The sequence below is a fragment of the Trachypithecus francoisi genome, unplaced genomic scaffold, assembly GCF_009764315.1.
Source record: "Trachypithecus francoisi isolate TF-2019V2 unplaced genomic scaffold, Tfra_2.0 Lachesis_group19, whole genome shotgun sequence".
Taxonomy (NCBI): domain Eukaryota; kingdom Metazoa; phylum Chordata; class Mammalia; order Primates; family Cercopithecidae; genus Trachypithecus; species Trachypithecus francoisi.
The window spans coordinates 46,656,871-46,684,231 of record NW_022681464.1 but is presented as its reverse complement, the minus strand read 5'-3'; the positions used below and the strand labels follow the sequence as shown (position 1 = coordinate 46,684,231).

The 27,361-nt window shown below is 41.4% G+C and overlaps 1 protein-coding gene across 6 annotated transcripts in view; it reads left to right on the top strand.

Moving 5' to 3' along the window:
* Positions 1-27,361, top strand: part of SPIRE1 (spire type actin nucleation factor 1) — a 197,212-nt gene that overhangs the window by 150,486 nt on the left and 19,365 nt on the right. For 4 of the 6 annotated variants that reach the window (XM_033178379.1, XM_033178377.1, XM_033178382.1 and 1 more), the window contains 2 exons: positions 5,292-5,333; positions 11,686-11,858. In XM_033178379.1, coding sequence (XP_033034270.1) covers positions 5,292-5,333; positions 11,686-11,858 — 215 coding nt within the window. The remainder of the gene's footprint in view (positions 1-5,291; positions 5,334-11,685; positions 11,859-27,361) is intronic. The other 2 variants (XM_033178380.1, XM_033178378.1) reach the window with 1 other exon arrangement.

Below are 27,361 nucleotides of genomic sequence, written 5' to 3'. Positions count from 1 at the left end.
CAGAGTGGATCACTTGAGCCCAGGAGATCAAGGCTGTAGTGAGCTGTGATTGTACCACTCCACTCTAGCCTGGGTGACAGCAAGATTCCATGGACAGAAAGAAAAACAAAAGAAATCAGTTGACTGTATATATGTGGGTTCATTTCTGGACTCTTTGTTCTGTTCCATTGTTGTTTGCCAGTACCATGCTGTTTTTATTATTGTAACTTTATAATATATTGTAAGATCAGAAAGTGTGATGTCTCCGGCTCTGTTATTCTTTCTCAAGATTGATTGGCTATTCATTGCCTTTTGTGGTTCCATAGGAATTTTAGGATTATCTTCTATTTCTGTAAAAAATACCATTAGGATTTTCATGGGGATTCTGTTGGATCTGTATGTAGCTTTGGGTAGTATTCACATGTTAACAGTAAGTCTTTCAATTCATGAACATTATTCTTCCATTTATTTCTGTCTTGTAGTTTTTGTGTGTAAATCTTTTACCTCCTTTATTAAATTTACTCCTAGATATTTCATTCTTTTTGGTGGTGGTGTCAATGGGATTGTTTTTCTAATCTCCTTGATAGTTTATTGTTAGAGATAGAAAACTCCATAAAATTTTTTTTCAATACACTATCTATAAGATCATGTCGGCCGGGCGCGGTGTCTCAAGCCTGTAATCCTAGCACTTTGGGAGGCCGAGACGGGCGGATCACGAGGTCGGGAGATCGAGACCATCCTGGCTAATACGGTGAAACCCTGTCTCTATTTAAAAAACTAGCCGGGCGACGAGGCGGGCGCCTGTAGTCCCAGCTACTCGGGAGGCTGAGGCAGGAGCATGGCGTAAACCCGGGAGGCGGAGCTTGCAGTGAGCTGAGATCTGGCCACTGCACTCCAGCCTGGGTGGCAGAGCAAGACTCCGTCTCAAACAAAAAAAAAAAAAAAAAAAAAAAAAAAAAAAAAGATCATGTCATCTGCAAACAGGGATACTTTTATTACTTTCATTCCAGTTGGATGCCTTTTATTTCTTTTTTTGCCTAATTGCTCTGGCTAGAATTACCAGTACTATGTTGAATACAGAAGTGGTCATCCTTGGCTTGTTCCTGATTTTAGAGGAAAAGCTTTCAGTTTTCCCCTGTTGAGTGTGATGTTAGCTGTCAGCTTTCCATATGTGGCCTTTATTATGTTAAGGTAATTTCCTTCTGTTGCTAATTTGTTGAGTGTTTTTATTATGAAAAGGTGTTGAATTTTGTCACATGCTTTCTCTGCATTTGAAATGATCATGTGATTTTTATTCTTTATTCTGTTACGGTGGTATATCATGTTAATTGATTTTCAGGTCTTAAGCTATCCTTGCATCCCAGGGATAAATCCCACTTGGTCATAATGTATGATCCTTTTATGGTGCTGATGGTTTCAGTTGGCTAGTATTTTCTTCCGAATTTTGAATCTATATTCATTAAGGATTTTAGCCTGTACTTTTGGGGCTTTTGGCCTCGTAAAACAAAATTAGAAGTGTTCTCTCGGCCGGGCGCGGTGGCTCAAGCCTGTGATCCCAGCACTTTGGGAGGCCGAGACGGGCGGATCACGGGGTCGGGAGATCGAGACTATCCTGGCTAACACGGTGAAACCCTGTCTCTACCAAAAAATACAAAAAACTAGTTGGTCGAGGTGGCGGCGTCTGTAGTCCCAGCTACTCAGGAGGCTGAGGCAGGAGAATGGCGTAGACCCGGGAGGCGGAGCTTGCAGTGAGCTGAGATCCGGCCACTGCACTCCAGCCTGGGAGGCAGAGCGAGACTCCATCTCAAAAAAAAAAAAAAAAGTGTTCTCTCATCTTCAGTGTTTTGAAAGAGCTTGAGAGGGATTGGCATTACCTCTTCATTCAATATTTGGTAGAATTCACCAGTGAATCCTTCTGGTCCTGGGCCTCTGCTGGGGAGCTTTTTGATTAGTGATTCAATCTCTCATAGCAAGCCTTTGTCACATACATATTCTTCAGTTTCACTTTTTAAAATTATATTTAGTTGCTAATGGAAACCCTACTTTAGAATAATTAAATATCATTGTTATGTTAAGTATGTCTTTATTTTAACCTTGACAGTTGGTATTTCACAACAACCAGAATTGAGCTGTTACAGAAAGATACTGTTCTCTAAGAGTGTTACTTCTAGAGTTCTGAGTTCAAATTGATATTAAACCCTCATTGTAAAGTAAGGGATTTGGGTCATTTTTTCCTACAGAACTACATTGTTTCTTACTATACAGTTTTGCTTTGGGGAATTCAGTTATGATAATATCGGCAGAATTAACCTGAAGAAAAGTTTCCCTAAATATTTGTGTCACTTTTCCCCTACATGTAATTGCAAGTAGGAGCTCACTGCAGCAATGGAAAAAATGTCTGAATGTTGAAAGAAGAAAATGTTACCCATAATTACAAGAGCCAGAGGCATCCACTGTGAATTTACTTGTGCATTACAAAATGAGGATGAAAACTGTATATACTGTACTCTGTTCTCTGCATCTAATGTTTTATTTGGCATGACCATCTTCCTATGTCATTAAATATGACTCCAAATATGATTTATAAGGTTGTGATCTCCTAACAGATGGCTAACTTGGGTTTTATTTACCTATTTTCCTGATTCGCAGGCTTTTTCCATTTTTTCCTATTAAGTCTGAAATTACTATTGTTGTACATCAGTCTTTGTTCATGTCTCTGATTATTTTCTTTCTTCTAAACATCTTAATTGACATGATCCTCAATTTTTATCCTCTTTTTGGTATAGAGATTGGAAAATATATAAATGTCATCTCCTAAGAAATAATTGCATCCCCTTCTTAACACAGTAGTTAACCTTATTTCAAAAGATATATTCATGTGCTAGAGAAAAAAAGAGCAGAATAAGAAGATACTAGAGAAGATGGAAGAGTGCTGTGACAATATGTAATATTGTATTTGCTTTACATAATTAGGAAAATCTAGAGTAGGTAATATAGGAGTTTAGAAGCACAGGTTTTTGAATGGTGAGTGGAAGATTTTTTTTTCTTTTTAGAAAAGTTTTCTGAGATAAGTTCAAGGAAGATTATTTTTGTCAACACAAAATCCCTAACCAATTTCCTGTGAGATAACTAAACCACAGTAAAATGCCTGTTTAAAACATACATCCTAACTTACACGTTTGGATAAAGATATTCAGTGAGGCATTGCTTTGGCTTCAGCAGTTTTGGAGAATATGGGAAGTCCTGGTAGATTTCGTTTTTGGAATGGAAAACAAAGACTATGCTTTGTTGGAGAGAAAGGGAAGAATGGCCAATGGAGATCTGAAGTCCTGTGCTTCAGTGTCTGATGTGGTGGTTTTTGAACAATCCTAGGAAGGCTGTGAGCCTGGGTCACAGGAAAGATGTTCTGTCTTTGATGCATTATTCTCAAGGTACTGGTAAGAGCTTTGAACTGCAGTGAAAATAGATATTCCTCACTGTCCTGAATCATCACATCTCTGCAATAACCTTTTTAACAGCTTTATTGAGCTATATGGCATTTATATACCATAAAATTCACTCATTTAAAGTATACAATTTAATGGTTATTATATGCAATAAATTTTAAAAGTAGAGTGCTTCAACAGGAAATACATAATAATTTCATTTTTAAGAAATGATGGCTGGGCACAGTGGCTCACGCCTGTAATCCCAGCATTTTGGGAGGCCAAGGTGGGCGGATCATGAGGTCAGAGTTCGAGACCATCCTGGCCAACATGATGAAAAACCCCATCTCTACTAAAAAAACAACAATTAGCTGGGCCTGGTGGCAGGCACCTGTAATCCCAGCTACTCAGGAGACTAAGGCAGGAGAATCGCTTGAAGGCTGTAGTAAGCTGAGACTGCACCAGTGCAGCCACTGCACTCCAGCCTGGCAATAGAGTGAGACTCTGTCTCAAAAAAAAAAAAAGATAATTACAGTAGTCTTCTTTTATCTGAGGGGGACATATATTCCAAGACCCCAAGTGGATGCTTGAAACCATGGATAGTACCAAACTCTGTATATGCTATGTTTTTTCCTTTACATGCATACCTATGAAAAAGTTTATTTTATAAAATAGACTCACTAAGAGATTCACAATTACTAATAATAAAATAGAAAAAGTAATATTCAGGAAACATGCAATTTAAAACTTATTAATTGGCCGGGCATGATGGCTTACGTCTGTAATTGCAACATTTTGGGAGGCCGAGGCATGTAGATCAGCTGAGATTAGGAGTTCGAGACCAGCCTGGCCAATATGGAAAAACCCTGTCTCTACCAAAAATACAAAAATTAGCCGGGCATGGTGGTGGGCGCCTGTAATCCCAGCTACCCAGGAGGCTAAGGCACAAGAATCGCTTGAACCTGGGAGGCGGAGGTTGCGGTGAGCTGAGATCACACCACTGCCCTCCAGCCTTGGCAACAGAGCGAGACTCCATTTCAAAATAAATAAATAAATCTTACAAATTATTTCTGGGATTTTTCATTTGATATTTTTGGATCATGAGTAACTGAAACCATGGAAAGTGAAACTACGATGAGGAAGGACTACTATATTCAGTTTTTACTGTGTGTCAAGCACTATTCTAAGCACCCTTTTTACATGAAATTATTTAATCTTTATAACAATTCCATAAGACACGATTATTCTCATTTTACAGATGAAGTAACTACAGCACAGAGAGGTTAAGTAACTTGCCTGGGGTCACACTCCCAGTAAGTGGCAGAGCTGAGGTTCAAACTCGGGCAGTCTGACTGCCTTCAACTACTAGGTTATACGGCCTACAGTAGATAGTTTATTGACACATAGTGGTGATGCTGCTGAGCTAGCTGAACTGAGAATTTTTGTCTTTATTCTGAGAGCCAAATTTTCATCCTGACATAAATTATTGAAGGATAAATTTACTCTGAAATTTTAAAGATGTTGTATGTTCCCCAAAATCATGTTTTAAAACAAGACTTTTAAAAAAAATCTATATTTAAGTCAGAAATCCTATTCTGTGATTATTTAAAATGTTTGTATTTTTATCATGCTTTCATTTTTAACTTGTTTTTTAAAAAGTTACTTTTTCCCTTTATTGTTCCTCCATTTCAAGTCTTAGTGATGTAATTGAAACTAAGACTCTTGCATGGTTTTAATGTATTTGAGATGTTCATTCACTAGTTTCTGCCTTAGAGTCTGACATGTAGCCACTGAGGGTCTTCATTAATCTGTTCCCTTTTTTGTCCTCCTTGTATATTCCTAACAGCTGAATTATTTTCTTTTTATTGTTTGTTTTCTTTTTTTCAGCAATGCGGCCACTTAGCATGTCTTACAGTTTTGACTTGTCAGGTAAAAAAAAACAAAAACGCTTTTACACCTGACGTGGCTTTTGTGGTTTCTGTGAAATACATTTCATTCATCTGCTTGTTCAAACATGTTAAAAAAGAAAATGGAAAGGCTTCTTCTAAGCCATGGTCAGTAAAATAAAACATTCTGCTTATTTGAAAGCAATATATGTAAAAAAGATACAAGACTACAGTAAATCTGTTTTCTCCCAAGCAAGTTTGGAAGAACCATCACGCCATACTCATGGTTCTAGAAAATGGTGCCCATCTTATGGTGGCTGTCACTGCCCAGGCTCTTCTAGAGCAATGAGGTTAAAGCCTATAGCAGACCTTTGCCCTAAGAGAACAGAAAAAAACTTTGTAGAAACAAAATTCTGATGCATCTACTTCCTGTTCTCTAAAGCATTCAGTTATTTAAGTAACTAAACTTAAAATGGTTATCTACTTCAGATGACAGCACCTCAGTTGATGGGCAAGAACTGTCTTTTGTGTCTTTGTGCTCAGTGGATACAGCCTAATCATTAATGACTTTGAATCATGATTACGAGTATAAAAATACAGGCCGGGCGCGGTGGCTCACACCTGTAATCTCAGCACTTTGGGAGGCCGAGGTGGGCAGATCATGAAGTCGGGAGTTCGAGACCATCCTGGCTAACATGGTAAAACCCCGTCTCAACTAAAAATACAAAAAAATTAGCCGGGTGTGGTGGCATGCGCCTGTAGTCCCAGCTACTTGGGAGGCTGAGGCAGGAGAATTGCTTGAAGCTGGGAAGCGGAGGTTGCGGTGAGCCAAGGTCACACCACTGAACTCCAGCCTGGGCAACAGAGTGAGACTGTCTCCAAAAAAAAAATAAAAGAGTATAAAAATACAAGAGCACTGTAATGGCTTTGGTTGTAATATATAATTATGTGCCTCAGATTTGTAGTGCAAGTTTAGACCTTTCTGTTAAACAGAGATTAATAGTGAAATGACTAAATTTGGTCTATAAAATCAACTCTTTTAAAATTAAAACTTTAAATATATATGAGTGAATTTTCTTTCTTTCTTTCTTTATTTTAGGAAATAGAGACAAGGTTTCACCATGTTGCCCAGGCTGCTCTCGAACTCCTGGGCTTAAGCAGTTCACCAACTGGCCTCCCAAAGTGCTAGGAATACAGGCGTAAGCCACCTCACCCAGCCAGTTGAATTTTCAAAGCCAACTTAATCCCAATGAAATATTTTGCAAGTTAGAGTTTTTAATTTTGGAAGCTACTGTTTTAAGTATAAAATGAGATGAGATGTTGGCACAAATATTTTCTTTCAGGATTTTCTTTTCAATGCCATTGAATGCCTCAAGATACAAAGAATTGTTGGCATACCTTACTTACAAATTCATGTTTAAAGAGTTCTAGTATATTCTGTATATGAATATTTATTGAGTATCTTCCAGCTACAAAGCTAGTTTCCAACTGTTTTTAAATCTTCTGCTTATTTGTGTAGGTATGAGACGTGACTATAGTATTTTACAATCACTCAGTTACCATTTTTGGCTGACCACAGAAGAGCTTTTTCTTTTTTCTTTATTCACTTGGAATTTTTAGTTTTTCAGCCATTTGCAAAGTGACCTTGTAAAAAATTTGGTCTGGAAAATAAATGCAGAAACATAGTAATGTATATGTCACTACTAATCCCCAAAAGTTGGCAATACATTACAGATACTCTATACATTACAGATACTCTATACATTACAGATACTCTATCTTTTTTGAATGTCTACAAAAGATGCTTCTATTAGTTGGACCACAATAAGGAAGGGAGTGGTTGGCTGCCTAAACACATTGGCCATTAGCTAATCTAAATTAGGCACACATTGCTGATTTTGACAATATGCATGCTCACACACTTCATGTATAGGTATGTTGTGTGTTCTGTGTTCTTGCAGCCTATACGATGGGTTCTGTTTGGAAAGAAAATTTTTGGTACTTAAATTTCTTAGTGTAAAAGGGTAGCAGAGAATTTTTATTTGGTTTCACTGCTTATCATTTGCTGTAATTTATTTCATGTCTTCGTGTACTTTGTGATTTCCTAATGCTTCATTCTTGATTTCTTGTGCTGCTTTTATGTTTTTCATGTTGCATTTTAACTATTAATTAAAATTCTCCAAATTATAAATAGAAAAGATTGATTCATTTTTCTAACTTAAATGCAAAGATTGGAGTGCATTTTCTGAGTTAGAAAATGAACAAACTAGTGAGAAACATTGTAAACATACAGTGTAGATGATAACCTTGAACTTAAGAACAAGATAATGAAGTATATTCTACTGCTTAAGTATATCTTAGAAATATTAATTATTAGTGAAAATCTTAATCTATTCAACATCACTTATGGTAAGTATAACTTGTTTTTCCTATACAAATATTAAGTATATAATTTATATGTCAGTCACATTTCCTCACACTAAATAAGGCAGTAGACACATATTTAATATCATGGGTATGCATTTTAGGTTCTAAACCTAAGGTATGTGATTTCTAAAGCCATATCTAAATATTTCACCTCTTAAATATTTTGCTTACATATAAATATCACCAGTTTTTTTTTTAAGAAATGCCATCTTATGTACAAGAAATACAAAGCCTATCCAAGTGTTTTGCTTTTCTCATTTGATACATTAAAGTAAAAATGGTAATTTATTCATTTAAACAGAAAAATATAGTAATCAAACTTCTTAAAAATACATTTTCTGGGCACAGTGGCTCACATCTATAATCCCAGCACTTTGGGAGGGTAATGTGGGAGGTTTGCTTAAGCCCAGGAGTTATTAAGACCAGTCTGAGGCCGAGGCAGGCGGATCACGAGGTCAGGAGATCGAGACCATCCTGGCTAACATGGTGAAACCCCGTCTCTACTAAAAAATACAAAAAACTAGCCGGGCGAGGTGGCAGGCGCCTGTAGCCCCACCTACTCGGGAGGCTGAGGCAGGAGAATGGCGTGAACCCGGGAGGCGGAGCTTGCAGTGAACTGAGATCCGGCCACTGCACTCCAGCCCGGGCCACAGAGCGAGACTCCGTCTCCAAAAAAAAAAAAAAAAAAAGACCAGTCTGGACAACATGGCAAAACCCTGTCTCTACACACACACACAAAAATACTAAAAAATTAGCTAGGCGTGGTGGCACAGACCTGTAGTCCCAGCTACTTGGGAGGCTGAGGTGGGAGGATTGCCTGAACCCAAGAGGTCAAGGCTGCAGTGAGCCATGATTGTGCCACTGTACTCCAACCTGGGCAACAGAATGAGACCCTGTCTAAAAAAAAATGAAGTTCAATTAAGTCTTTTGCAGATCTGTGGTGTGAGATAAAATCATTCAGTGTTTAGATCATCTTGAAACCTGGCTGTGACATAACCCATTTTTTATTCAGTTTTTCTCAAAGCTTTGAATTTAATACAGATGTTTTCTTTTACCACTCTCAGTCAGTTAGCTAAAATGACAATTATCAATCTCATAGCACAGGGTTCAGGCAATTAGAGAGCTATTAGACAGTTTCTCAAATCCCCTGCATTGAGAATGAACTGAACTCAGGGCAGTCACTGTCATTTGACAGCATTCCCTAAACTTCAGTTCATATACCATCTTTATAATTTTCTGCCAGCCTTAAGTGTCACCAGTACTATTAAAAATTTTTAATCTGTCATAAGCAACTTTAAACATTTCTTAAACAATGAAATCATGGATCTTAAAATACAGTATTTTTTTCTGCAGCAAAAAAATAGAATATTTTTTTTTCCATCACATTAAAATAAATATAGGCTGGGTGCAGTGGCTAACGCCTGTAATCCCAGCACTTTGGGAGGCTGAGGCGGGAGGATCACGAGGTCAGGAGATCGAGACCATCCTGGCCAACATGGTGAAATCCTGACTCTACTAAAAATACAAAAAAGTTAGCTGGGCGTGGTGGCGCGTGCCTGTAGTCCCAGCTACTTGGGAGGCTGAGGCAGGAGAATCGCTTGAACCCAGGAGGTGGAGGTTACAGTGAGCCGAGATTGCGCCACTACACTGCAGCCTGGTGACAGAGCAAGACTGTCTCAAATAAATAAATAAATAGATAACTGCCAAAACTATATGAGTGTTCCTCTGTGCCGTGGTGTGCATGCAGTGCTATTCTTAGGGAAACTATGGCTTTGTCGATTGGAAATGTGGGGCCAGCGTGGAAAGCTGGTTGTGTTTCTCTTATTATGATAACTCTAATGATACTAATTAGAAAGTGACCTGCTGCCAGGTGAACGGCGGGAACCTCTGTGAGTACATGGCTAGGAAAGGTGGAAGGTGTGTGCGCTTGAAATACTTGTGCTTTCTCTTAGAAAATTCCTACAAAATGTCAACAATTCTATTTCTCATTATATCTCCTTTTAGAAGATTCCTACAAAATACCAACAATTCTATTTTTCATATCTCCTTATTGAAATATTTATTTTAAGATTTTTACATTTATAATTTGTATAAAACCTTGCTGCTTTTTTCCTTTTGTCCCTTTCAGCACTCCCCACCACCATCACTGTTCTTTATTTGTGCTAGCTAGGTAATGCCTGGGAAGGTAACAATAAAATAAATGCATATGTTGCCAAGTTCTCGATTAAAAATTTTATGTAAAAAGATAATTAATGGACAGCTGTTCTTCCTTCTTTCCTTTCCCCCTCCCTTCTCTTTCCCTTTTTTCTTTTTCTTTTCCTTCCATTATTTCTAGCTTGTTCAAACACTTCAAAAATAAGCAGAAATCATAAATATTAAATAGGATATGTATCATTTGTAATAAGAAATAATTTACATGGTTCTTATAAATAATGTCAGGGAAAGCTGCACTAGAACACACCTGTATACACATGTGTCCTGGAGCTCCAACTCTCATACTTAAGGTGTGTCAATATTACTTGCTTGGGGAGAAATATCCTACTATAAACAGCACATTCTTGGGGCGGCGGTTGTTCTTTTTTTTGAGACACAGCCTCGCTTTGATTCTCCTGCCTCAGCCTCTTGAGTAGCTGGGATTACAGGTGTCCACCACCACTCCTGGCTAATTTTTGTATTTTTAGTGGAGATGGGGTTTCACCATGTTGGTCAGGCTGGTCTCAAACTCCTGACCTCAATTGATCCCCCTGCCTCGGCCTCCCAAAGTGCTGGGATTACAGGCTTGAGCCACCACGCCGGGTCACATTTTGTGCTTATAGTAACCTTATTTACAGTGCTTTCCCCTCTAAAAGAGCATCGGTCAGTCTTGTTCACTTTAGTACTTAGCATGCCCTTTGCCCCATTTACGGCAGCCTCGCAGACTGTCCACATGCAAAGAGCAGTCGAGTGTGCTGGTCTATAAATTGCATCATGCAGTAACTGCTCCTTTTCACTTCTAAATACACTGATTTTATAGTTATTAATGTAGCCCATTTTTAACTCTTCATTTGAAATACTGAAGAAAAGTAGTTCCATTTGCCTTCGAGGATTCCAGGCTATGGTACCAAAAAGCAGGCCATCAGAGTCAGTACTGAGAAAGACTCATAGATCAGCTGTGGCATGACACTATAGTGCCACTCTGGCCGAATCCATCTGAGCCTTAGCTTATTTATTCACCAGTAGAGTTAAATCAGTATGAATAATTGCTAACATTTATTGTTCACTGCCTGTACTAGGCACAGAATTTTATATACAATTATTAACCTGTTTAATGCTCACAACAAGCCCACCTCTGTTAATATCCTCATTTTACAGACGAAAGGAGAGCAGATAGCAGTAGAGACCCAAACCATCCCCATCACACCATACTGTAGACTGCTTCATTATCTGTCATTTGTCGTATTGCCTTCTCATCCAAATTTGAGCTCTTAGTAATATAAATCAGACACATCAGAGGAAATGTATCCCAGACTTTTTGTGTTCACATTAAATATGTTTATATGAATATAGATTATTAGCCATTTTTATTTTTAAACCAAAACATTTTCAGATCTTACAGCCATGTGTCTGGTCAGGCTTTGTGTGTGTCCTGTCTTCATCCATGTATCACTAGATCCTTAGAGGCTGTGAAGTAAACTAGCTTCTCTCAGCCCCAGTTTCTTCATCTGGAAAATAAACAAGTTGGAGTCAGTTATCAGTTTTAACTCTAAATTCTCATCTACAAGTATGAATATGTAATTATTCATTTTAAAGTTTCCTTTAATTGAATTTGACAGTTAATATCCAGCCAGAAAAAGTTTTCTGTACATAGGCAAGGTGTTCCTGAACCAAGCCTCTGTGTGTTTGTGTGAAATGCTGTGTTACCTGGTGTGCTTCCCACACAGATAACCTGTCTTGGCTCAAGAAAAGGTCAGCTTTTGCTTTTTTACCAGATGTAACTACCCCTGAATCTACAAAGAATCTGATGGAGTCATCTATGGTGAATGGAGGTTTGACATCACAAACAAAAGAAAACGGGTTAAGTACTGCACAGCAGGTGCCTGCACCGCGGAAGAAGCTCCTCAAAGCCCCAGCTCTGGCCGAACTGGACAGCTCGGAGTCTGAGGTAAGGCCCAGTTCACATAGCTGGGCTCCAAGGTGAGGGTGTGTAATGCTCTTTGACCCAGTTTACTGATTATCTGGCTTTGGTTGTTGCTTAATCTCTTCTCATTTTTCAACCAATAAAGCTAGGATTAAAATTAATTTGATTTGCAGGAAATTAAATAGTAGATTACTTTCTGTTATTAGTAAAGACCAATATAGTGGCTGTAATTTATAGAATACTAAAATTTTTGTCGGGCATGTTGGCTCACATCTATAATCCCAGCACTTTGGTAGGCCAAGGCAGGAGTATCACTGAGCCCAGGAGTCTGAGACCAGCCTGGGCAACATAGCAAGACCCTGTCTCTATGAAAAATTTAAAAATTAGCCATGTGCAGTAGCACATACCTCTGGTCCCAGCTAGTTGGGAGGCTAAGGCAGGAGGATTCCCTGAGCCCGGGAGTTCAAGTCTGTGGTGAGCTGTGATTGTGCTACTGCGTTCCAACCTGGGCAACAGAGTGAGACTCTGTCTCAAGAAACAAAAAAAGAAAAAGAAAAAAAAAAAATATATATATACACACACACACACATATATACAGTCTTAAATTGTAAGTGGGGTTAAAACAAGTCAACAGTTTTCCAACTTATATTTACCTTAATATCTTCCCATTTGTTTGGGGAACAAAAAATAAAGTTAAGAAAAACATTTTGGGCCGGGCGCGGTGGCTCAAGCCTGTAATCCCAGCACTTTGGGAGGCCGAGACGGGCGGATCACGAGGTCAGGAGATCTAGACCATCCTGGCGAACACGGTGAAACCCCGTCTCTACTAAAAATACAAAAACTAGCCGGGCGACGTGGCGGGCGCCTGTAGTCCCAGCTACTCGGGAGGCTGAGGCAGGAGAATGGCGTAAACCCGGGAGGCGGAGCTTGCAGTGAGCTGAGATCCGGCCACTGCACTCCAGCCTGGGCGACAGAGCGAGACTCCGCCTCAAAAAAAAAAAAAAAAAAAAAAAAAAAAAAGAAAAACATTTTGCATAGATTCTTCTCCCCCTAAAATCCACACACTCATACTTAGGACTGTTCTTTTCGTAATCATAATACCAACGGATAAAATTCCAAAAAAGAAAATTCTAATAGTATTCTCCAGATTTCATCTTCCACCTACTGCCCTTTGTGGAGGAGGAAAGATATCATATCCTTCCCGATGTCAACATCCACCTACATGTTAATGCTTCCCACACCCATCTCAGGTTCCTATCTGCAGTATCAGTATTGTATACATCATTGCCTGCTGGGTCTCCACGGCCCCTTCCTCAAAATCAACTTAGGTAAAATGACATTCTCTTCTTCCCTCCCTTCTCCCTCACCCACTTGCCAAATCACACACACACACCCTAGCTACATATGCACCCTAGCTACATATGCATGCACACACACACACATACACCCTAGCTACACATGTACACACACACATCCTAGCTACACACTCACATACACACGCATCCTAGCTTCACGCACACAGCCTAGCTACGCACGCACATGCACACACATACACCCTAGCTTCATACACACACACCCTAGCTTCATACACACCTCCCCTAGCTGCACATGCGTGTGTGCACACACACACACCCCAGCCACGCACATCCCCCAGCTTCACACAAACCCTAGCTACACACATGCACATACACACACCTGCATGCATGCACACACCCCCCCCTAGTTTCTCATCTTCTGCTTGCTATCCTAGTTGCTGGCTCCATCCAAGGTAGAATCTGAGGAATTATTCTTTAATTCTCCTCTCATTGGTCTCCACCCCATTCTAAGCAATACCAATAATAATTTTGCCACTGAAGATTTTTCAAATATTAATAACTAAGAAATATTCGTATTACCAACGTCAGTTGGTCTCTCTCTCTTACTGTCTCTTCAGTCTATCTGACTTTTCTTCTTGGCTCCCTAAATTCCATCTTACACTCACTGCTCTTTATAACTCCTGCTTAAAACCTTTGGAAGGCTCCCTGGCACGTACAGAATAAAATTTACATCCCCTGATCACACGCCTGCAGACACCTATGGCCTAATGTCACACCTTCCCTGCCTCTGGTTTATGCCTCAGCCACGCGCAGCCATTCACTCTTCCTGCACAGCCCATCGGTGCTCAGTGTGGTGCTTAGCCGTGTCTGCGATCTCCCTTCATGTCCTTGTCAGAGTCAGCATGGCCTCGCTTTGTCTTAGGAAGTCTCCCAGATGCCGCTGGCCTGCCAGGACCCCTTCTTTGTGATTCTGTCATAACCCATTCATCCCTCTGTTTCGCTGGAACAGTTAACACCCTGTCATGTTGGTCGGGCGCGGTGGCTCAAGCCTGTAATCCCAGCACTTTGGGAGGCCGAGGCGGGCGGATCACGAGGTCAGGAGATCGAGACCATCCTGGCTAACACGGTGAAACCCCGTCTCTACTAAAAAATACAAAAAAAACTAGCCGGGCGAGGTGGCGGGCACCTGTAGTCCCAGCTACTCGGAGGCTGAGGCAGGAGAATGGCGTGAACCCGGGAGGCGGAGCTTGCAGTGAGCTGAGATCCGGCCACTGCACTCCAGCCCGGGCGACAGAGCCAGACTCCGTCTCAAAAAAAAAAAAAACAAAACAAAACAAAACAAAAAAAAAACACCCTGTCATGTAATTATTCACTTATTTCTCTGTCCCACCAGAGTACATGTTCCCTCAGAGGAGGAACCATGATAAATTTATTTTATATCTCCAGTTTCTAACACCCAGTAGACACTAAAATATTTAGATAAATTCATACTAACCTGTAAGAACAGTGATTTACATTTTAAAAGCATCTAGCTCAAATACCTAGACAGAGCTCCAATTCGGGAGCCACTCCCACGTGTGGCTATTTAAATTTAAGTTATAGTAAAATTAAATAAATGAAGAACTCAGTTTCTCAGTCATGGCACTCAGGGGCCCGGGTACCTCTGTGACCATGGCTACACAGATCACAGTCCCTTCACAGAGAGTTTGGTTGGGTGGCACCAATCTGCAGCTGCCAGGAACCACCTTCCTGCACCCCACAGGCCTACTTTTAACTCCTTTTCTAGTCCTCTTCCATCACCTCATGAGGCACGACCACACAGCAAGGCATGATCAGATAAATTTGCAGCCTCTGTAACCTTCTTTGTGGTCTTCTTTTTGAAGATAAAGTGGTAATGCCCCAAATCCACATTTTGAGATGATTTGCTAGGCATGCTATTCTTAATCAAAGAGAGGCCGTTTTCATCAGTTAGATTATGAAGCAAGCGATAAATTGCCGAAAAGAGAAATGTGAGATCTGGATTCCAGCTACCTCTGACTTTTGTCACTAGCTACTGGTTTAAACCTGGATGAATCATAGTTCTTAAGTCAGTGGTAGTAGAAATCTCAAAGATTTATGGAACAGAGTGAATGATCTTAGATAAGGGTATGGAAATAAGCATATTCCTCCCTTCCTCTTCAATCTAAAATTGATATTTTTAAGTATAAGAAAAGAGCAAAGGTATTAAATGTGGGAATGTCTTATGTTCCTTTTTAAATATATATATATTTCCTTTTTGATATACATTATATATATTTAGAAGTTTTTAATTCATATATATGTATGTGTATATATATATATATATATATATTTTTTTTTTTTTTTTTTGAGACAGAGCCTCGCTCTGCCCCCCAGTCTGGAGCACAGTGGTCCAATCTCTGCTCACTGCAACCTCGACCTCCCAGGTTCAAGCGATTCTCCTGTCTCAGCCTCCTGAGTAACTGGGATTCTAGGTGCCTGCCACCATGCCCAACTAATTTTTTTATATTTTTATTAGAGATGGAGTTTCACCATGTTGGCCAGGCTGGTCTCAAACTCCTGACCTTAAGTGATCCACCTGCCTCAGCCTCCCAAAGTGCTGGGATTACAGGCGTGAGCCACCACGCCCAGCCAAAAACTTCTAAATGATACTCAAATGTTAACATTTAGAAAACACAGATAAACCAAAGTCTTTATTTTTAATCAACTGTTTCAAGTTTGGGGTTTGTATTAATCAAAGTTTTAATAAACTTTCTATTGATGAGACAGTAGTTCTCTTTAACCGTGGTAGACGAATTGTGTTTATTCTAAAACACTCTATTAACATTAGCTGATTTCAGATCATCAAATGGTTAAAGCCAGCTCAGAAGAAGGTCTATTGTAAAGCCATTTAATGAACTGACATTTATATGACATGAGTGAACACCTGGAAACTCAAACTGTTTCCTTACAGTGTGAATTAGTAAAGAACAGTTCTCCGTGTTGCACCTGCCCTGGGCCCACTCAGGGTGTATGGACTGGGTGCTGGAATGGACACTTGACCTTGTCAGCCACCAGCGTATTCTCCCTCTGATGAGAGGAGCTGATTCTGTGATCTCTAGGTCTCTTCCAGTTCCAAAACTTGGTAGCTCCAGAAGCGTGAAACTGGAAAAGATGCTGAGGAATTTTATCTATTCCTAAACCAAGATTGACTTACCTCTGGTCATATATGCTGTCTTACAAATGGCCACAAATACAGAGACTGTTAAATACATCCCATGTCACATTGCAGGGTTTTTTTCATTCACATCTTATAGTAATTTTTTGTTCTCTACTTTTTAGTGCATTTTAAAACTCTTCTCCTATTCTTTTCACCAACTTTTTTTTTCCAGTACCACTCCATTTTTTCCAGTCAAATATTTATTGAATGCCTTCAGTAAGTACTAAAAGTAGAAACAGAAATATGATGGTCTTTGCCCTCCTGTTGTTTATAATTTAAATAGAATATAAAAAAAATACCTAAGAATCATTCCAAGTGCTTAGTGAGCACAGTGTCTTCCAGACACTGTCTTAGTCTGTGTAGAGTGTGACTGGACACCACAGAAGTCGAGAGACTGCAGAGGTCAGTTCAGTCAGTGAGTAAACACCACAGGGGCGGAAAAGGCTGGAGAAGCCACATGGAAGAGTAGTAGGACTTAGGGTTTGGAATGAGTATAAAAGGCGGCAGAGGGCTTTCCATTTTGTTGTAGGATGTGAACCGGGCTGTGCCACAGCACGTTGATGTATTTCTCCCGTGCCTTCCCAAGAGCGGAGACGCAGTCTTACTCAAACCTCTGCTCCTTACTGCACGTCTGGCATCTGGTGACTCTGCTGACTTGTCTAGGGAGTTCTGGCTGACGTTGCAGCATGAGCAAAGACCAAGTGAGGACTCAGGGCTGTAGAGGACAGTAGAGAACAAATAAAGGGCAGTCTCGAAAAAGGTTGACTTTATTCTTTTTTTCTTGCCTCTCAGTTGTATCCCCTGTTTCCCCATTTTCCCTCTCCTCCTCAAATTTAATGACTGGCTTCCAAACATGGGTTTTTTGGGATTTTTTTTGAGATGGAGCCTCACTCCATCGCCAAGGCTGGAATGCAGCAGAGCGACCTCAGCTCACTACAACCTCCGCCTCCTGGGTTCAAGCAGTTCTCCTGCTTCAGCCTCCCGAATAGCTGGGATTACAGGGGCCCACCGCCACACTCGGCTAATTTTTGTATTATTAGTAGAGACAGGGTTTCACCATGTTGGCCAGACTGGTCTCAAACTTCTGACCTCAGGTGATCTGCCCACCTCAGCCTCCCAAAGTGCTGGGATTACAAGCGTGAGCCACTGCACCTGGGCCCAAACATGTTTTTAAGTGCCAAAACTTTTTCTTCACACAAGACTTACACAGAAGTACAGTGTCAATCAGCTAGAAATGGAGATGGAGACTAGAGCCTTCCCCACCCACCACCTCCCATCCTTCTCATCCTTCAGAGCCTGCTGAAGGCCTCATAGAGCAATGTGAAATTTCTTTTCCATTCCAAGAGGGAGTGGCCCACTACGGAGTTAGTACTCAGCTGGTACTGAACTCACCAGTGGAGTCCACCTGCCTCTGCTGCCCTTTGCATGAGCCTCTTTGCCCACCCTCTGTAACAAAATCCACAAAACAATTGAAGGAGAGACCAGAATTTCCCCTTGAGGAGGAAGCAGTGACACTTCCAGCTGCAAACTGAACACTTTATTCACCCCTGATAATAGGAAATGCTGTCATGTGTATGTAAATTTCACCTGGTAACTTATCAGGACTCATTCTAGCAGTGTGTGTGTGTGTTTTTTTTTTTTTTTTTGGTTTGTTTTACATTTTAATAAATGCTTTCTAACCACCAAAATACCTACTATATGGTAAACTCTGTATATATATGATCTTATTTAATCTCCCTTTCCATAGAGACTCTATATTCTTTTAAGAGATACCTTCCACCATTCCAGGATATCACCCGTGCTCCCCTGCAGAGTTTTCATTTGATGACATTGTCCACCAGAAATTTCTTACCACCCATTGTTGTCTTTGGGGTTTAACTTAAATGTGGGTCCAAATTATCACACAGAGCAGTTTACTGTTTAACCCTAATTTAATTCTGAATTGCTTTGTAATCAGCTAATATATTATTATAGATCAAATACTCATGAAATTAGAATGATGCTAATTATATACATTATCAATTACAAACTCAACTGTTTTATATAAAAAGAAAAAACTCCTTAATTATTTTAAGAACAAAGACACAGACTTGTTTTTTAATTAACAAAATATGAGCAATTTCCATTTGATTAAATGTCCTTTTCCATCATGATGCCTGATAGCTGTGTGGTATTCCACAGTAATAACCTACTGTATTTTATTTACTCAGTCCTCTATTTTTTAACATGTAGGCTGTTTCCAGTTTTCTACCATTATTAAGAGCAACATTATTGTGAACATTATGTTTTCACTTTCATTTTCCAGTTTTCTACCATTATTGAGGGCAATACTATGTAAACATTGTTACATTTTTGCTTTCGTTTCTCAATTTTTTTTTTTTTTTTTGCCAGAACCGAATTTTCTGAGTGAAAGAATGCACATTTGTGTAGCTTTTGATACATATTGCTAAGTGCCTTAAAGAAAGCTGTAAGAGCCAGGTGGGTGGCTCACAGCTGTAATCCCAGCACTCTGGGAGGCCAAGCCAGTCAGATAGCTCGAGATCAGGAGTTTGAGGCCAGCCTGAGCAACATAGCAAGACCCTCATCTCTACAAAAAAAAATTGGCTGGGCATGGTGACTCACGCCTATAATCCCAGTACTTTAGGAGGCCAAGGTGAGTGGATCACTTGAGTTCAGGAGTTTGAGACCAGCCTGGCCAACATGGCAAAACCCTATCTCTACTAAAAATACAGAAAATAGCCAGGCTTTGTGGTGCATTCCTGTAATCCCAGCTACTCGGGAGGCTGAGGCAGGAGAATTACTTGAACCTGGGAGGTGGATGTTGCAGTGAGCCGAGATCACACCACTGCACTGCAGCCTGAACGACAGAGTGAGACTTCATTTGGTGTACACCTGTAGTCCCAGTTACTGGAAGGCTGAGGCAGGAGGATCACTTGAGCCCAGGAGTTCAAGGCTGTGGTGAGCTATAATAATTGCCACTGCACTTCAGCCTGGGTGACAGAGCAAGTCCCTTGAAAAAAAAAAAAAAGACCAGCCACAGTTGCTCACACCTGTAATCCCAGCACTTTGGGAGGCTGAGGCAGGCGGATCACGTGAGCCCAGGAGTTCAGGACCAGCCTGGGCAACATGGCAAAACCTCATTTTTACTAAAAATACAAGAACTGAGTCTGGCGTGGTAGCACATCCCTGTAATCGCAGCTACTTGCGAGGCTGAGCTGGGAGGATCACCTAACCCCAGGAGGTCAAGGCTGCAGTGAGCTGTGTTTGTACCACTACACTCCAGCCTGGGTGGTGGAGTAAGACCCTGTCTCAAAAAAAAAAAAACACTGGGCATGGTGTCGCTATAATGGTTGTTTTGTGTTGAGCTAACCCTGTGTTAGACTTTCACTGTTGCTGGGGTTTTTGTTGTTTGCGTTTATTATAGAGACAGGGGTGTTGAACTCCCAGTCTCAAGCATTCCTCTTGCCTTGGCCTCCCGAAGTGCTAGGATTACAGGCATGAGCCACCATGCCCAGCCTATGTTAGACTTTAGAAATAAATCAGTTTGTCTTCACAAAGACCATAGATAGCAGCTGTGATCCTTGTATAAAAGATAAGAAAACTGGCCATGCGTGATGACTCACACCTATAATCCCAGCACTTTGGGAGGCCAAGGCGGGTATATCACTTGAGGTCAGGAGTTCAAGACTAGCCTGGCCAACATGGCAAAACCCCATCTCTACTAAAAAGACAAAAATTAGCCCGGTGTGGTAGTGTACACCTGTAATTCCAGCTACTCAGGAGGCTGAGGCATGGGAATAACTTGAGGAGATTGCAGTGAGCCAAGATTGTCAAGATTGTGTCATTGCACTCCAGCAGGGGTGACAGAGCAAGACTGTCTCCAAAAAAAAAAAAGAAGAAGAAGAAGATAAGAAAATAGACACATGAAATGGTTGTCTACGTTCAAAGAGTTAGTAAATGATAAAGTTAGATTTGAAACCCAAGTCTGTCTAACTCTGAAGTCCATGTGTCTCATGAACTTGCTAGTGTTCTCACGGCACATGAGAATGCCTTAAATGAAGAAAAGAACAAAGGTTGGGCATGGTGGCTCACGCCTGTAATCCCAGCACTGGGAGGCTGAGGCGGATAGATCACTTGAGGCCAGAAGTTCAAGACCGGCCTGGCCAACGTAGTGAAACCCCGTCTCTACTAAAAATACAAAAATCAGCTAGGCGTGGTGGTGCATGGTTGTAATCTCAGCTATTTGGGAGGCTGAGACAAGAGAATCGCTTGAAGAGCAAGAGTCTAGTGTCAAAAAACAAAACAAAGCAAAAAACAGTATTTTTTTTTAACTGGAAGGGGCCTTAGAAATTTTGTTCAGCATCATTACTTTCCAGTGAGAAAACTGAGCCCCTAGCCAGGAAGAAACTAAGTTAGAAAAGCCACACAGTGTTTTAGTCACAGATCCCCTATTAAATTAGACCCCTCACACCCAGATCTTCCTTCCATTACTGTTTTTTCAGTTCCCAGAAACCTAACTTCAGTGTTTCTTGTTGTCTTTAATTACCTCTGCTAGCTTGTCTTGGTTACTTTTTTTTTTTACTGAAATATGAGTTTTGATTGTAGCCATATCAAAGCTTCCAGGAGGAAAGAAAGCTAAGCAGAGGAGCTGTGTCTGAGCCCTCCTTGAACCTCTTTTCAGGAGGAGGAAGATTTCCATTCCTATTAAGTGAGTTAGGTGCCCAGACTGGCCCGAGACTATACTCTGGCAGTATTCGGCACCAGTGGGCCCTGGGGCAAAGCAGCAGTGCAGGAGGCTTTCCTGCAGCCACGGTTCTGAGCTCGAGAAGCCCTAACTCCGTGAGGATCAGCCAGTCACTGGGATCAGATGAAAAACAAGCAGATTTCGGGAAGCAGGCCAGGCAGTAGAAGAGACTGATACCCTTTTTTTTTTTTTTTTTTTTTTTTTTTGAGACGGAGTCTCGCTCTGTCACCCAGACTGGAGTGCAGTGGCCGGATCTCAGCTCACTGCAAGCTCCGCCTCCCGGGTTTACGCCATTCTCCTGCCTCAGCCTCCCAAGTAGCTGGGACTACAGGCGCCCGCCACCTCGCCCGACTAGTTTTTTTGTAGTTTTTTAGTAGAGACGGGGTTTCACCGTCTTAGCCAGGATGGTCTCGATCTCCTGACCTCGTGATCCGCCCGTCTGGGCCTCCCAAAGTGCTGGGATTACAGGCTTGAGCCACCGCGCCCAGCCGAGACTGATACTCTAGAGATGTCGGAGACCCATCAGAATTCCCCAGATAAACAAAAAGTGATTAGGCAGTGGGAACAGACACGAGAGGCTACACAGCAAACAGGAGTCTGTACACGCACATGGATGTACCCACGCATATGCCCACATGTGTGTGCACACACACCCTTCTCTCAGGAGACCTGACCTTCAGAAGTTCCCTGGCTGTCCTTATGAGCGTCTAAGTTACCCGAGATAGACTAGCACAAGTTAGTGTGGTTCCTCCGGGGCAAGAACTAACCCCGGAGAAGATTCCTTTTAAGCAATCAGAAAACTGTGTGCAGCTGCCTATTGTGGGTATTCAGGGACAGTGGACCCTTAACACTTCTGGGGGAGCAACGTAAAATTTAAAACAACTCCTTCTAATCTGTAACATTTCAGTATATTCTATGTGCATTGGGTAATCAAGGTACATCAGATTCTAATGTCAACCCTTAGTTATTTTCTTTTTGCAAAACGTTTTTTAAAAATTAATATACTGGCCACACATGGTGGCCAATATGAGATTATGCCTGTAATCCTAGTACTTTCAGAGGCCAAGGTGGGAAGCTCATTGGGGCTAGGAGTTCGAGACCAGCCTGGGCAACATAGTGAGACCCCCGTCTCTACAACAAATGTTTCTTAAAAGTTAGCTGGGCATGGTGGCACATGTCTGTAGTCCTAGCTACTTGGGAGGTTGAGATGGGAGGATCATTTGAGCTCTGGAGGTCCAGGCTGCAGTGAGCCATGATTGCACCACTGCACTCCAGCTTGGGCAACAGAGTGAGACCCTGTCTCTGATTAACTAGTTAATTAATGAATATAAAAACTGAATATATTGCCGGGCGCGGTGGCTCAAGCCTGTAATCCCAGCACTTTGGGAGGCCCAGACGGGCGGATCACGAGATCAGGAGATCGAGACCATCCTGGCTAACACGGTGAAACCCCGTCTCTACTAAAAAATACAAAAATCTAGCCGGGCGAGGTGGTGGGTGCCTGTAGTCCCAGCTACTCGGGAGGCTGAGGCAGGAGAATGGCGGGAACCCGGGAGGCGGAGCTTGCAGTGAGTTGAGATCCGGCTACTGCACTCCAGCCCAGGCGACAGAGCGAGACTCTGTCTCAAAAAAAAAAACAAAACTGAATATATTATGTGTTTTTCTTGTGTTATTTTTAAATCTTGAGTATATGCTTTTTAAATAGAGAATGTGCCCTCTGAGTGCCAAAATCTAGTGCTCCCAGTGTGCCCCTTTCTTCCTTTGGCCTCAGTTGCATCTATAAGAGTCTCATGAGATCTCATAAAGTGTATATGTGTATATATATATAATATATAATATAATACTATATATATATAGAGAGAGAGATATAAAGAGTAAGAGTGAAATAAAAGTATTCAGCATTATTAGGATTTTAAAAAATCAGAATGTGGCTGGGCGTGGTGACTCACATCTGTAATCCCGGCACTTTGGGAGGCCGAGGAGGGAGGATCACTTGAGGTCAGGAGTTTGAGACCAGGCTGGCGAACATGGCAAAACCCCATCTCTACTAAAAATATATAATTTAGCCAGGCATGGTGGCGCTTGCCAATAATCCCAGCCACTCTGGAGGCTGAGGCAGGAGAATCGCTTGAACCCAGGAGGCAGAAATTGCAGTCATCTGAGATCACGCCACTGCACTCCAGCCTGGGTGAATGAGCAAGACTCGGTCTCACAATAATAATAATAAATAAAAAGATTTTAAAAATCAAAATGTTACCTTTAAATTCACCTAAACTGAAATTTTAATTCCCCTAGAACCATATCTGCAAATTTTTAGTGTTACTTTAAAAGGGAGATTCAGGAAAGACTTTCTTAGACTTATTTTCGAGACAGGGTCTTGCTCTGTCACTCAGGCTACAGTGCAGTGGTGTGAACACAGCTCATTGCAGCCTCGACCTCTTGGGCTCAAGGGATCCTCCTGCCTCAGCCTCCCAAGTAGCTAGGACCATAGGTGTGCACCACCACACCTGGCTATTTTTTTCTTACTAATTTTCGTAGAGATGGACGCTCACCATGTTGCTTAGGCTAGTTTCAAACTCCCGGGCTTAAGCGATCCTCTGGCCTCAGCCTCCCAAAGTGCTGGGATGCGGGTGTGAGCTACCGTGCCTGGCAGGAAAGACACTTAGTTTCTATTTACATTTTTGACCTGGAGAGGACTATAAAGAACATTCCACCCAACCACATTTTCTAGATAAAAAAGATTCTGAGAAATGCTGAGTTATGCACCCAGGTTCTTCTGATTGATTAGAGTGAAACTGGCTCATTTGGGCATAGTGAAGCCTCTAAGTCGCTTTGCTTCTTCAAAGGACTTTCAGGACCATCAAACATTGAGTAGTCATTTTAAAGATCAGATGCAGTGGTGGAAAAATCCAGCTTTGAGGTTTTATAGGACTTCACTGAGAATAAAGTCTGAACAAGAGAAAAGAGCCGCTTCCAGCAAAGCTTCTCTGCACTGCTCTTCTTGTTTTGGAGGTCAACATGTACCTAAAAAGGACGTGAAATATAAACGAAACATGAGAGGGCTGTGTCGCGTGTACAGCCAGATGCTGGCGTTCTTTGAGCTGACAGAAGTGTGACCAGTGCTGGGCTGCAGTAGTGTGCTCCACCTCCACCACTTCAGATACAGATACTTATGCTTTCTCGTGTTTTCAGTTTTCTTTAGAGTTTTAACATTTGTGGTCATAAAATTATTGATCTTTTTAATTTGCTTACAAAATGCTTCATTCTGACCAATTTGCTTATTTATAGAGCCATTTTTTCTCAGAGATAGTTTTCTTACAGAATTAAGTGTGATATTTTCATTATACAGAATTTAACTCTAACTGGTTTCCATCCTGGAGTAAAGAAATATGATCTAATTCTCCCTTAACACTAACAAAGGTAACAACATGTAAAATTAGACTTTAAAAATATTTCTTTTTTTTTTTTTTTTTTTTTCTTTTGAGATGGAGTTTCACTCTTCTTGCCCAGGCTGGAGTGCAGTGGCATGATCTCGGCTCACCACAATCTCTACCTCCCGGGTTCAAGTGATTCTCCTGCCTCAGCCTCCTGAGTAGCTGGGATTATTGGCGGGTGCCACCACGCCCAGCTTATTTTGTATTTTTAGTAGAGACAAGAATTTCTCCATGTTGGTCAGGCTGGTCTCGAACTCCTGACCTCGTGATCCGCCTGCCTCAGCCTCCCAAAGTGCTGGGATTACAGGCATGAGCCACCGCACCCAGCCGACTTCAAAAATATTTCTAGCGAAGGTGAGCTGAAGCGTGTGAGGCACAGGGATAGTTTCTGCTGTTTTAATCAAGGTAGCAGATAATTATTTGGAAATACTGCATATGACTCCTTTGTTCCTTGTCCTAAGAGATACTCTCTGCTTTTATTTCCTTCTGACCTTCTGTAAACAGAAAAAGATTGTTCTAATTGCATACTAGCTTTTTTGGAGATTAGTGTGACTGACTACATTGTATCTGGGATAGAGGCTTTGCTTACAGTGCTTGATTTGGTCTTCATGATAAGTCCCAAAAGTGTGGAGGTCACTATTTAAACCTTTTTGGGGTTTTTTGGTTTTTGTTTTTTGAGACAGTGTCTCACTGTGTCGCCCAGGCTGGAGTGTAGTGGCGTGATCCTGACTCACTGCAACCTCCGCCTCCCGAGTTCAAGTGATTCTCATGCCTCAGCCTCCCAAGGAGCTGGGATTACAGGCGCCTGTTACCATCCAGCTAATTTTTGTATTTTCAGTAGAGACAGGGTTTCACCATGTTGGCCAGGCTGGTGCTGACCTCAAGTCATCTGCCTGCCTTGGCCTCCCAAAGTGCTGGGATTACAGATGTGAGTCACCACGCCCAGCCTAGCCCTTTTTGTTTGAATTATGTGGTTTACGTGGGCTTTTTTTCTCCCTGTTCTTTAATCAGACATACTGTATTGTAGCTTACTTGAAACTAATGATTTCAGCAGTAGGTTTCATGTGAGACCAGTTTTTGGTGAACAGCTAATTCTTAAAAGTTACTTTATGCTGGGCTTAATAACCTAGGTGATGGGTTGATGGGTGCAGCAAGCCACCATGGCACACATTTACCTATGTAACAAACCTGCACATCCTGCACATGTATCCCAGAACTTAAAAAAAAAACAACAATTTTTAAAATTAAAAACGTTAAGTCATTTTAGCTAAGAACATCAAAAATTTTTCACTGTTTATCTCACATAGTCATGAGTGAATATATTTGCCTAATTTTCTTCCTTTTGTATTTAAAAATATCTATAGGCTGGGCATGGTGGATCATGCCTGTAATCCCAGCACTTTGGGAGGCCGAGGTGGGTGGATCACGAGGTCAGGAGTTCAAGACAAGCCTGACTAACATGGTGAAATGCCATCTCTACCAAAAAAATTACAAAAATTAGCCAGGCGTGGTGGCACTCACCTATAATCCCAGTTACTCAGGAGGCTGAGTCAGGAGAATTGCTTGAACCCAGGAGGCGGAGGTTGCAGTGAACTGAGATCACGCTACTGCACTCCAGCCTGGGCGACAGAGTGAGACTCTGTCTCAAAAAATATATATATATATCTATAGACACTAAGTAGAAATTACAAGTAAATGTTTATCTCACATAGTATTTAGTAAATATTTCAAAAATAAATATTATACTTCATTTGTGTTTAGTCTAAAACAAGTCAGGATCTCTTCTCTTTGGTAATAGGAATTTTACTTTTAATTGTGCCAAAGCACAATGTAGATATTTTTCTTTTTCTTTTTCTTTTCTTTTTCTGGGACAGAGTCTTGCTCTGTCACCCAGGCTGGAGTGCAGTGGCGCAATCTCAGCTCACTACAACCTCTGCCTCCCCAGGTCGAGCGATTCTCCTGCCTCAGCCTCCCAAGTAGCTGGTACTACAGGCACCTGCCACCACGCCCAGCTCATTTCTGTATTTTTAGTAGAGATGAAGTTTCACCATGCTGGCCAGGCTGATCTCGAACTCCTGACCTCATGATCTGCCCGTCTCGGCCTCCCAAAGTGCTGGGATTACAGTTGCGAGCCACGATAGCTGGCCCACAATGTAGACATATTTCTAGACTCATATGACATTTCATGAGATGTTTATTTTTTTCATCCATTCATTCAGCAAACACTCATTACTTACTAAGTGATGGGTTTGGTACTGGACAGACATCAGTGAACAAGACAGACCCAGCATCTGCTCCTATGAGGCTCACAGTGTATTACTTTTATAAATGTATTAAACGTTTCCCTAATAATATTACCACTGTTTTATTATGTGCCAGGTAATGTGGTAAGCATTTTGAATGCATTGCCTCATTTAATCTTTCTAATAACCCTATGGAAAAAGTGATATTAAATACCCTCTTTCACAATGATGAAACTAAGATAAGAAACATGCTCCAGCCAGGGGCACCGGCTCACACCTGTTACCCCAGCACTTGGAGAGGCTGAGGTGGGAGGATCGCTTGAGCTCAAGGCCAGCTGGGCAACATAGGAAGACCCTGTCTCTACAAAAAATGTAAAAGTTAGCTGGGTGTGGAAGTGCACACCTGTGATCCTGGATTCTGGGGCCTGAGGTGGGAGGATCACTTGGGCCCAGAAGGTGGGAGCTGCAGTGAGCCAAGATCACACCACTGCCCTGCAGCCAGAGCAACAGAGTGAGACCCTGTCTCCAAAAAACCAGAAAGAAGCATGCTCAGTTTCACGTCACTCTAATCAG